Source organism: Teleopsis dalmanni, chromosome 1 (genome assembly GCF_002237135.1).
Source record: "Teleopsis dalmanni isolate 2A chromosome 1, ASM223713v2, whole genome shotgun sequence".
Classification (NCBI taxonomy): domain Eukaryota; kingdom Metazoa; phylum Arthropoda; class Insecta; order Diptera; family Diopsidae; genus Teleopsis; species Teleopsis dalmanni.
The window spans coordinates 10,596,851-10,608,770 of record NC_051846.1 but is presented as its reverse complement, the minus strand read 5'-3'; the positions used below and the strand labels follow the sequence as shown (position 1 = coordinate 10,608,770).

The following is an 11,920-nucleotide window of genomic DNA, read 5'->3' as shown; positions in this document are numbered from 1 at the left end:
TTTTTCGAACAGTAGTGAAATACAACAACAAAAATTTTATTTTTTATATTATTTTAATTAATTGAATTTTTGGGTGACCATTCAGCTGTTTCGCGTATTGTCAAATACTCACCATCAGTGGTCTTGCAAATAATTCTCGTATTTAATTATTCGTAAATAATTATTTTTGAGACTGCAAGTACCAGGAATCGAACTCGGGTCCTGCCAAATGTGAAACTCAGAATCAGCGCATCTTAACCAACTGATCCAAAGCAGTACTTGACTTTTTTCTTCGCATATTTTTCTGGAGTTTTGCTACTATTACTATGAAAATTCTTATTAACAATTTTACTTGCTGTGTTTATATTAGAACGAAATCATAAACCAGCTGTAGAATAATTAAATTAATTAATTAAATATATTTTTTTTTATATTTTTAATTGTTAAATTTCAATACTATTCTTTTTGTAGAGGCATTATTTGTTGCATGATTCGTTCTTTCTTAGGTATAGAACCTAATCTAGGAACGTAATGCTGAGAAAGTCATGCTAATGTTACTCCAGTAGTCGCACGGGCGAGACCAATATTTTGTGAATATAAGTTGTAATTTAACGTCAAATTTTCCAGACGAAAGTGACTATTATATTTTAATAGAAACTTATTATATTTCATAAAGAGGTTTTTCGAACAGTAGTGGAATACAACAACAAAAATTTTATTTTTTATATTATTTTAATTAATTGAATTTATGGCTCACCATACAGCTGTTTCGAGTATTGCCAAATACCCATCTTCATTGGTCTTGGAAAGAATTCTATTTACTTATTCGTAAATAATTATTTTTGAAACTGCAAGTACCAGAATCGAAACTCGGTCCTCCAAATGTGAAAGCTCAGAATCAAGCGCACCTTAACCAACTGATCCAAAGCCCGTACTTGAACTTTTTTGTTCGATATTTTTGCTGGGTTTTGTTATTAACAATTTACTTGCTGTATTTATATATTAGAACGAAATCATAAACCAGCTGTAGAATAATTGAATTAAATTAATAATTATATTTTTATTTTTAATTGTTAATTTCCAAAAATATTTCTATTCGTAGAGGCATTATTTGTTGCATGATTTGTTTTTCTTTATGTATAGAACCTAATCTAGGAACGTAATGCTGAGAAAGTCATGCTAATGTTACTCCACTAGTCGCACGGGCGAGAACCAATATTTATTGGCGAGAACCATATTTTTGTGAATAAGTTGTAATTTAACGTCAAATTTTCCAGACGAAAGTGACTATTATAGTTTTAATAGAAACTTGTTATATTTACATAAAGAGGTTTTCGAACAGAAGTGAAACAACAACAAAAATTTATTTTTTTAAATTATTTTAATTAATTGAATTTTTGGCTGACCATACAGCTGTTTCGAGTATTGCCAAATACCCTTCATCAGTGGTCTTGGAAATAATTCTTGTATTTATGAAATATCTAAAAATTGTTTAAAGTTAAAAAATTATGAAATATCTAAAAATTTATTTTTTGTTTTAATTTTTGAGTCGTTACTTCGAAAATGTTTAAATGCGGTTATTTTTTGTTTTTTAAAAATATACTAACTTTTATTTCGAAAGTTTTTTTTTTTTGTGTATCTCTACACGTGTTTCGGCAAATTCGCTTTTGCCTTCATCAGGAGAATTCCTAATATTAAAACATCTAGCAATCTTATAATCTATTTATACCATAAACATGTTATTTTTAATACTACACTTAATATTAATCTTAATTTTAATAAATCTTAAGGTTATTGTCCTTGCGGGTGACAGGTAAGAAATGGTGGCGGGGGTTGGTCTGGTGTTGTTTTTATTTTACATACAGGTAGTTAGGTCGACGGGTTGTCGGTTTTTTGGGATGTATCTAAAAAGGCACGATGACACGTTGCCTTTGTCGCCGTTGAGTAAAGTTGTAGTATGATGTTTGTGTATTTCGACGCTTTCTGCCGTTTCTAATTTCCAGCTATCCTTTACATTTTTGATTATTTGGGCGTTATCCCTGTTGATGTGGTGATTTTCCTTTACTATATGTCTGGCGACATTTGATTTTATGTGGGGGTTCATTTTCTTTGGTGCTTCTCTTGCTTCCTTCAGGTGTTCTTCAAGTCTTACTGATAAGGGTCTTTTGGTTTGTCCGATGTATATTTTGTTGCAGGAGCCATACTCTATTTTGTATACTTCGCATTTTTCGAATGTGTAAAATAAAAACAACACCAGACCAACCCCCGCCACCATTTCTTACCTGTCACCCCCAAGGACAATAACCTTAAGATTTATTAAAATTAAGATTAATATTAATGTTAGTATTAAAAATAACATGTTTATGGTATAAATAGTTTGTAAGATTGCTAGATGTTTTAATATTAGGAATTCTCCTGATGAAGGCAAAAGCGAATTTGCCGAAACACGTGTAGAGATACACAAAAAAAAAACTTTCGAAATAAAAGTTAGTATATTTTTAAAAAACAAAAAATAACCGCATTATCTAAAAATTGTTTAAAGTTAAAAATTTATTAAAATACTGAAAATTGTTAGTTACAAAAAGAACTAAAATTAACAATAAAGAAAAATTTCGAACCAATGTTAATGTTTGTGTTTTATTTTAAAATTACGCGTGCATAGAACAAAACTATATATATATATATATATAATTTAGTTAAACATAAATTAAGAAAAGAAATTTAAATAATTAAAAACATATTTTTTTTCTTCTTCTTCTTCTTCTTCTTGAGTTAGTGCTATTACGCACTTTTACTCTATAATGGCTGGGGGGTTTATCACTACCCCACACTAGGCTTTAACTAGGCTAAAAAATCATATCATTTATTTGTCTTTTAATTGATGACGGACCTTAAATCAGCATATCTTCCTGAGAGTCCAGAAGTGGACTTGAGGATTGTTATGGCAGGGTTAAGTAGCGTATCAACTTTAGTGAATAATTTTAAAGCTCTGTCTCTGATATATTTTTTCACTGAGTCAATCCTAAGATCTCTATGTATGTCCGTTGATCTAATGTACCATGGAATCTTAAACAGTTTTCTTAAGGCCAGGTTTTGAGCTATCTGTAATTGCTTTAAGGTGGTATTTGAGGCTTTGCTATATGTAACACATCCGTACAGAAGTGCAGGTCTAATTACTTGCGTATAAAGTAACTTTCTGTTTTTAAAGTTGAAGTGATAATTATTAAATAGCGGCTTTAATAAATGTAGAATCTTAGAGCAGCTATTCCGTTTGTATTTCAAATTTTTAAGCCAATTGAACCGTTTGTCAAAAGTGACCCCCAGATATTTTATGTTATCCTCCCACCGTATCTCCGTGTCGCAAACGCTCACTCTTGGAGGATGCTGTCTTCTTTTTCGAGTTATAAATATAGCCTTGGTTTTGTCATTATTAATTTTAATCTTCCATTTTTGGAAATATTCCACCATAAGGTCTATATTTCCCTGTAACGTGTTGCTTACATTTATGGCATCCCGATCCGAGTAGATCAAGCATGTGTCGTCTGCGTAAAGCGCCATTGATGTGGGACTTAAGGTGGGGATGTCTGCCGTGTATACATTAAACAATGTGGGAGACAAAGGCGACCCTTGAGGTACACCTGCTACAATTGATCGGGCGGACGAAAGAGTGCTATTAATTTTAGTACGGAAGGACCTTTCTTGCAGGAAGCTACCAATGATTTTAGTCAAACCACTAGGGATGCCAAAACGGGCTAGTTTGACTATTAGACCATCATGCCAGACCTTGTCAAAAGCTTTGGCTATGTCAAATATAATCATCCCGGTTGACTCCCGTTTACTTAGAGCGGTTTGTATCAGCTGCGCAGTTCTGGCTAGTTGTAGTTCCGTGGAGAGATTATCCCTAAACCCGAATTGTTCGTCAGGAAGTATATTTAGGGCATTTACCGCTGTTTTAAGCCTAGTCAGGATTACTCGTTCTGCCAATTTCCCAATAGTTGGGAGCAGACTGATAGGACGCCAGTTCTGCGGAAATGAAGGATTCTTGTCCGGTTTAGGAAACACTACGACTGAGGCCAACTTCCAGGCCTTTGGAAATTCGCCAAGCCTAAGCATGCAATTGATGATGTTAACAATGCATTGGATTGCATCTTCTGGAAGATTACGTAGGCATTTGTTACTGATATTATCATATCCGGGTGCCGATCTGGTCTTTAGACTCGAAATAATACATTTAATCTCATCTCTGGAACACTGTGAGATGCTTTCATCTGACATCAGGTTCCTAAGATTAGCAGCCTCTTCGGCAATATTTTCTTCTACCAGAGAATTATAGTCACTATCAGTATTGGGCTGAAATTGCAGCTCCAAAGAATCTGCAAAGGCCTCAGCTTTGGCTATGTCTGAGAAAGCCATGCCGGTAGCTACATAAATAGGCGGCACTACCGGTTTACGTTTAAGCCTAAAATACTTGTTCAAAGCCCAGAAGGTTTTATTACCTGTATCAATTCCTGAAAGAAATTCGCACCATTTGTCATTATTATATTTGCCAATTTTTTTCCTGATTACATTAGAGAGACGATTGGCTTCTCTTCTTCTCATAGGATCTCCAGTTATTTGAGCAAATTTTCGAATCGCATTCCTTTGTCTAATGATTTGTTTGATGTAATGCGGCAGATAAAAGTAGTTACTTGGTTTTCTGGTCCTGGTGGTGGAGCTATTATCCAATGCCTCCTTAATCTTGAGAGTGAGTTTTTGGATACAGTCATCAAGATCCTCAGAAGTTACTGGCCAATTATTTATATTTGAAATATCAACCTGATTCTTAAATGAGTCCCAGTTAGTGGTTATGTACGTGAGATTCATGTTGATTGCTGGACAATTTTCAAGAATAAAAAGAACTGGTTTGTGATCCGAGTCCAGTTCATCAAGGACCTCTACGTGCACATTCGATTCTAAGTTATTTGAAATTCCGAAGTCAATGACGTGGCCTGTGATTCTGCCATAATGTGTCGGTTCACCTGGCGCATGAATCTGCCATAAGTGTTCAGTGGCGAGCCCATCAATATCCCTGCCAGCTCTGTTTGAATTTCTGTCACCCCAGCTGCTATGATATGCATTTAAATCGCCCGCTAAGAAAGTAGGTGTCTCGTTGTTGAGGATAACCTCAAGTTCATTAGGGAGAATTTGCAAACTCGGTGGCCTGTATGCTGACACAAAATTTATATTACCAAGTTGGCTTTCAACCAGTACAGATGTTGTTTCGAGCGATTGTTGGTTGCAAATTGTAGCATAATGTTTAATGCCATATTTAATCACGATGGCTGTGCCACCACCTCTTCTTGAGTTTCTGTCTGATCTGTAAACAACATAATTGGGAATTTTAAAATGAATAGCAGGTTTCAGAAATGTTTCTTGGATCAACATAATGTCAATTTCAAAATCATGCAGTAATTGGATGACCTCATGTTTCTTGTTAATAATGGAATTGGCATTCCACGTCACAATTTTAAGTCGATATGATGACAAACTCATTAAGAAGCTAGGGTTGGCACTAAACTTTGTAACAAGGACTCCATCATAGTTTTCATCATTGTACTAAGTTGTATCTGCATATTATTTAAAAGCTTCTCCATGTGGGAGGTTAGCAAGTGGGAATTGGACGAAACTTGCTCAGCTGTACTTCCCTTCTTCAAAGCATCGGCATAAGAAATTGAAGGCTGCACTTTAGAACTGGCCGTAGAAATTGGTGTGGAGACATTCTTTTTCTTCAGCATTTGCGGAGCGCAAGGGCATCCTCTATAGTTGGCTGGGTGGCCACCACCACAGTTCGAACAAATCGGGGCAACATCGCGTGGTTTTGTACATTGTTGGTGATGGTGTGAGCCCTCACACTTAACACACTTTGGTGTGGCTCTACAGTTAGTAGCGACATGCCCGAACTGCTGACAGTTATGACATTGTGGGGGACCTTTTAGAGGGCGCTGGGCTTCAATAATCACCTTTAAATGACAAATACTGGAAACATTATATATGTTCTTCTGGTCAGCTGGCAGTCTGATTTTAACTAAATTGCTGGCAGCTTGTCTAGTTTTCAAAAAATGGCATTCAAAGATACTAAATCCTTGGCCTGCAAGATCTTCTTTAATATCATCTATACTCTGACCCTCTAAACCTCTAATTATTATATTGAGGTGTTTTTCGTCAGGAAGAAAGTGGGTGTGAAATGGCTCACTAATCTCATTTAGATATCTTGTTATCTTGCGATGGTCATCTATGGTGGCAGGAGTTATTTGTATGCCCAAACGGACCTTCTTTGCCTCGCTAAAATTAATGTTTCTTGTTAAAAATTGCTTGACTAAAGAGTTCCACGTGTTGGTTCGACGGAGTACAATAGGTACAACTTTGCCTACTTTCTTATTTGAGGTTACAGGTTGTAAAAGATTTCGATTCGTTATATTGTCAGAAACAATACCATTAGTATGGATGTTTTCAGGCGTAGAGATCCGCTCAGGAGTTGGGAATTGAGAATTTCCTGTTGAAATTGACTTGACTGCTGTTGAATTTGGTGCTGTTTTAGGAAGTCTTTTCTTTACAACTGATTTCACCTGTTTGGTCGATTTGACTTTTGGATTATATTTCGGGAAATCAATTTCAGTATCTTCAATCTTAAAACGGTCAGGCTCCGCAACAGAAATTTCTATCTCCATTTCTTCCTCATTAGAGCCAGCGGAGTCATGGGGGGAGCTAACTGGAGAAGGCGGTGAAACTTTCTTCCTTTTATTATTATTTAATTGATTACCAGTAGCTACTGGGTTTTTTAGCTTCAATTGTTTTTCCAAATCAGAATACCGGTCCTGGAGCATTTGAAATTGCTGCCTAAGTTTGATATAGTTGGCTTGTAGAATTTCATTGAATTTTTTAAGTTCAAAGAGTTCCTTCACACTGATATTGACCATTTCAGTTGAGATTTCACAATTAGCCTGTAGAGGGATATCAGGGGGCTCTGATATATCTACTTCATTAACCTTTTCAGACATGGTGTCACTAGTTCTTCTCTAACTGTTGTTCCAATAAAGTAAATATCCAATTGTACCTCCCACTTGGGAGGGCCCTTAAAATCTTGAGTTGTTCTTGAGTTCTTAGGGAGCTCGTAAACTTAATTGTCAAAAGTATTTAATATCTTTTCTGTGAATTAATAGAGTAGGAAATTTGAAACTTCTGTCAAAAAAATTTAAATTTAATTTTTAATAAAATTTTTTCCAGCACAGAAAAAATTGAAACACAACTTCAGCTCTCTGAAATATCCTTCAAAGAATTTATATTTTAAACAATATTTGACATTTTTTCAAATTGCATAACATTTTAGTTACAAAACACATAATGCACTGGTTTTAAAATTTCTTCATTTCCATTAATAGAATTTAAAACAATGCAATCACGAAGTTAAAAAAAAGTTTTCTGTTGTATGTAATTTAATAACATAAAGATTTTCAATTATATTTAGTTGAATTTGTGGTGGAACAATGGATTCGAAACGAATGTTTAAAATGGTATGTACGCTAAGTACAATAAATTTAATACACTAAAATTACAACTCTGCAACACTGTTTTCTAATATCAGCTGATTTTGCTTATTGTGAATAGTCGCTGTGTTGAATATTTATTTCTACGAACTTTTGTTTAGTGATTTTGCGTCAATTACATTATATTATTAACAATATAATTAACATACAAAAAAAGTAACAAATATTAGGGCATTACATATAAAATTAACTCGCAAACATTCTGCGAAAAATAAAATCTACTTTACAGCACCGCAAAAACAAATCACGGCAAAAGCTACATTCGACTGCTATCGTTAACAACAGCACAACAAAGGAGCGGAGCAAAATACAGGAGTTCGGCGAGAGACTCGACACAATGGAGGCTAATCTGAACAGGGTGCTAAACCAAAGCGTACGACATCAACTAAATGGACAACTAAGTAAATACACAAATGTTGTTAAAGGTAAATAAAATTAGTCTGTTTATGTAAAAAGTCGCACTACATTCTGCTTTGTAGGTTGGCAGTATCGTTGGTTCACCGTTGATCCGAAAACAGGCACACTCAGCTATTATTTATGTGATTCGTCTTCATCTAATGAAGATGTCGCGCCATCACCTCATGTATTAGCCGGTGCGCCACGCGGTCAGGTGCATTTAGGCGGTGCTGTTGTTTATCCGAGCGATGAAGATTCGAAAACATTTTCAATTGGTTGTGCTTCCGGTGATACATTAAAGTTGCGTGCATCAGATGCGCGTGCACGTCAGGAATGGGTAGATGGTTTACGTGCAGTAGTTGAAAGTCATACACAAGCTATGGACATAAGTATTGCATCTACCTTACCACCAAGAGAATTACTAGCAGCTTCAGATGCAATGGTGTCAGCAAGACAAGCGCTTTATCTAACAGAACAGTGGTAAGTAAGCAAGTTAAAGTGTCCCTTATAATTAATGAAATAAATTAAATTTATAGCAATGCCAATTTGGCGCGTGCAATAGAAAATATTGATTGTGAAGCGTTCTCTCCAACTGATCCTGATCTTCTCATGCTAAAAGCCATTTCTACAGCCAGCACACAATGCTTGCATCAATGCTTGAGTCTGTTACAACGCCACCAAGAAATCCACAGCACAGAAATTGAGGGCTCCGTTGCTTAATTCTAAAAACTCAATTGTTTTATTTTAATTTTAGTTAGCAACTCTACTAAGTATTTTTAAAAAATTCCAATTTTAATAATTTAATAACCCAAATCGTACTGTAAATAAATTCATGTTGTGTCCTTTCCAAACTAAAAATGAAATTTTTTGTAAAATTTATAATTACTCGCAAAATAAAAAATATTTCCTAGTTAATAATGATGACTACTTTTGGATTCATAAGGAAAGGATTATACATATCTTATTTATTTTTAAAAGAGGAGTTTTAGTTTTCATTTTTAGTGAATTTCGAAGAGATGTATTACTTATACATCTCTTCTTATTAATATGTAAGAAGAACAAATCGACTGAAGGTTGGTGTTAAAAAGTAAGATAAAGAACTTAAGAGATAAAATTCAACTTAATCTGTTGACACTCAGAAAACGTTCTGAAACCGGTCAGTTTTATGTTCCAGACTGGAACCATTGAAGTGGCTTGGTCTCTCTGCCTTAACCCAGGTTGACTTCAAAAATCAAACCTTACTCCTTAACAATCACAGTCTTTATCTACATCCATTCTAACCCATGTATACCGATGCGCAACTCGTTTAATGTTATCTGATCGATAGATGCCGGCGGGTTACCACAACCATATCATGTTTTGGACTTGATCACCATACTGAAGACATAACAACCAAAATAAAAAAATAAAAGACGTAAACGTGCGTTTCTTTCCATAGCCAAAGTAAAACTGAACAAACTTCGTTCATAAAGTTGAGAGCAACGAAGGCCCAAGAAACTTTTCCAGTCAAACAAATTTATGTCCCGTTTCGTAGCAATCTGGCGATCAAATAATATCGCATGATTATGCCGTTAATGAAAATAAGCGCAGGGGCCGAATTTTAGAACGTTAGTGTTATAAGAGGGTGTTATCTTATATAAAATAAAGCTTAGAGACATATGTAGTATATCGACAGATTTAGTGTTACTATAGATGTAATGAGTATCGAAAACTGATATGAAGATACCTTATGTATATGCAATATAATATATTCTTCCAGTGCTGCAGACCAGATAGTATAAAAGTTAGGATAATTAATGTCTTTCATAGTATCATATTTATCGGTGGATCAAAGCTTTCATGACAATTTCTCATCATATTCGCTCTAGTGCTTTGGCTTCATACTTTCCCAGGCTCAACTCTTTAAAGTTATTTTTAATTTGGGATACGTATTGCTGTTCTATAATTGATATGTTTTCTTAACAAGTTGTCATAATGCAAGACTAGTGTGTTGTCCCATATTACCTAAAACGGTTAATATAAAACGCTTAATTCAAAGTTAGGAAAACTATGGTTATTGTAGTGACTAGAATCCGATGTAGCTAGGTTAGGTAACTGTAAACATTGGGAGAAATCTAATGCACCTTGTAATGCTGTCAAATCTGCATGGGCGCAAACTACATTAATCGTTTTCATCTACTAGTACTATCCTTGTTGAACCTTTTGGTACTCGAAATTTACTCCAAAATTGAATAGATCCGTCGAGTATATTTTGTTAATATCGGATAGGCCAGTGAAGAAACTCTCTTTGGCATTGAGATCGCTTCGTCTGTACTATTGGTTTAAGACATAGAAAGTGATTAATGAATTCTATTTCAGTTACAACGCGACAACTTTACAGTCAATTTATTGGAATATCCCTTCGAGTAAGTACACGAAGTGCAGTATTTTTAAAGCCTTTAACCGTAGCGATTTTTATTCTTATTCATAAGCTGTCAACTTATTTTCGGGCTCAATAACTAGATAATACTGACAGCTCATAGTAATTTGTTACACCTGAGTTGTAATAAAGGTTTTTCATACATTATGATTCGGCCATCCCACTCAATATTAATAATTGTGTTATAATATCTCTACTTCATCTTAAGTTGTCTACTCACATTTTTATTAGGGTCGAATGGGCAAAGGATTTATGAACGGTAGGGCGATTATAAATGAGCTTCTGTATATTTCTGGCAAGTATAGGGACGACGAATTGTTCAAAAGTAGTACACGGCTTCCAATTACATTAATCACATTAGATTTGAGTTTTCGTTAAATATCTATTAAATTGGTTATGCTATACGTACAGAATATTTTAAATTACGGACTACTGATGACTCTGAACGTATACTTGCTTAAGTATATGTATGCTAATGTCCGTGTACATCCAGTTAAAAACAGTACTACACTTTTTCTCGTCTGATCTACAGTTACGACACTAGACACTAGAAAGAGCCCTTAATCGATAAGTATTTATTCTCAAGAAACAATCTTCCGTCAGTACAGTGATGTAGAGAATATTTTAAATTACAGACTACTACTGACTCTGAGCGTATACATCTACTAACTGTCCAATACAATCACTGTACTGACGGAAGATTGCCCTTCAGAAGAAATATCGATCGATTAAGGGCACTTTTTAGTGACTTTTGTAGTAGCTGTGGATCAGCTCTTTTTAGTGACTTTTGTAGTAGCTGTGGATCAGATGAGAAACAGAAAAGTAGATAAGTGTACTCTGTCGCTATATAGCACTTATCAGAAGGTACTCATATGTTGTAAGGTTTTTCTATTTTGAATCCTTATAGTATGGAGATTTTGTTACTTAAACCAAGGAATCTCCTCCCATATTGACTTTGCTTCAATATTGGGCATCTTGAACGTATAGTTCATGAGTATGTGTATGCGTATGGAAAAGGGAATTTATTTTTAATATTAACAGAACTACAGGGTATGAAACTGAAGTCAATTTTGCTTTTGGATTAAGAAATCTCATCCTGCAGGTATACAAATTTAATACGCGAAATTTTATTTAGTAAATATATTATATGTATATATATTCAAACTTATACATATAAGCTATTAAGAATGATTTTTTTTTTTTGGTTGTGAGAAGGTGAAATGCTTTATGCATCGTCAGCCGAAACGTCTTCAGAATTGTGAGCCCGATTCCCTAACATTAATATTTAATATACGAACTGATATACCCCCACTTCGGCGAGACTTGTTCTCCCTCGGGACCGCTTTCACATTATTTCGATGAGGTTCTCTTTTATGTTGGCGTTTTAAGTCATGCTCTTCTGATTTTCGATCCAGACCGCCACTTTTTCACCGCATTTTCTTAGTGTCTATACTATTTATTAGCTTAGTTTCTGATTTTCCTTTCTACTTTTAATTTCTTCGATTTGAGGATTTGAATCCTTTATGATTCTATCGTTAATTTT

General features: G+C 34.7%; 2 protein-coding genes across 2 annotated transcripts in view; one reads left to right on the top strand and one right to left on the bottom strand.

Moving 5' to 3' along the window:
• The first annotated feature begins 7,465 nt into the window (after positions 1–7,465).
• On the top strand, positions 7,466–8,816 carry LOC119672944 (oxysterol-binding protein-related protein 11-like). Its single transcript, XM_038084125.1, has 4 exons — positions 7,466–7,529; positions 7,792–7,987; positions 8,042–8,438; positions 8,495–8,816. The coding sequence occupies exons 1-4, from the start codon at positions 7,503–7,505 to the stop codon at positions 8,676–8,678; spliced, it is 804 nt and encodes a 267-aa protein (XP_037940053.1). The 5' UTR covers positions 7,466–7,502; the 3' UTR covers positions 8,679–8,816.
• LOC119677208 (prominin-like protein) overlaps positions 8,789–11,920 on the bottom strand; it is an 8,455-nt gene continuing 5,323 nt past the window's right edge. The window contains exon 13 of the mRNA XM_038088482.1: positions 8,789–8,809. Within this exon, the coding sequence (XP_037944410.1) occupies positions 8,789–8,809 (21 nt within the window). The remainder of the gene's footprint in view (positions 8,810–11,920) is intronic.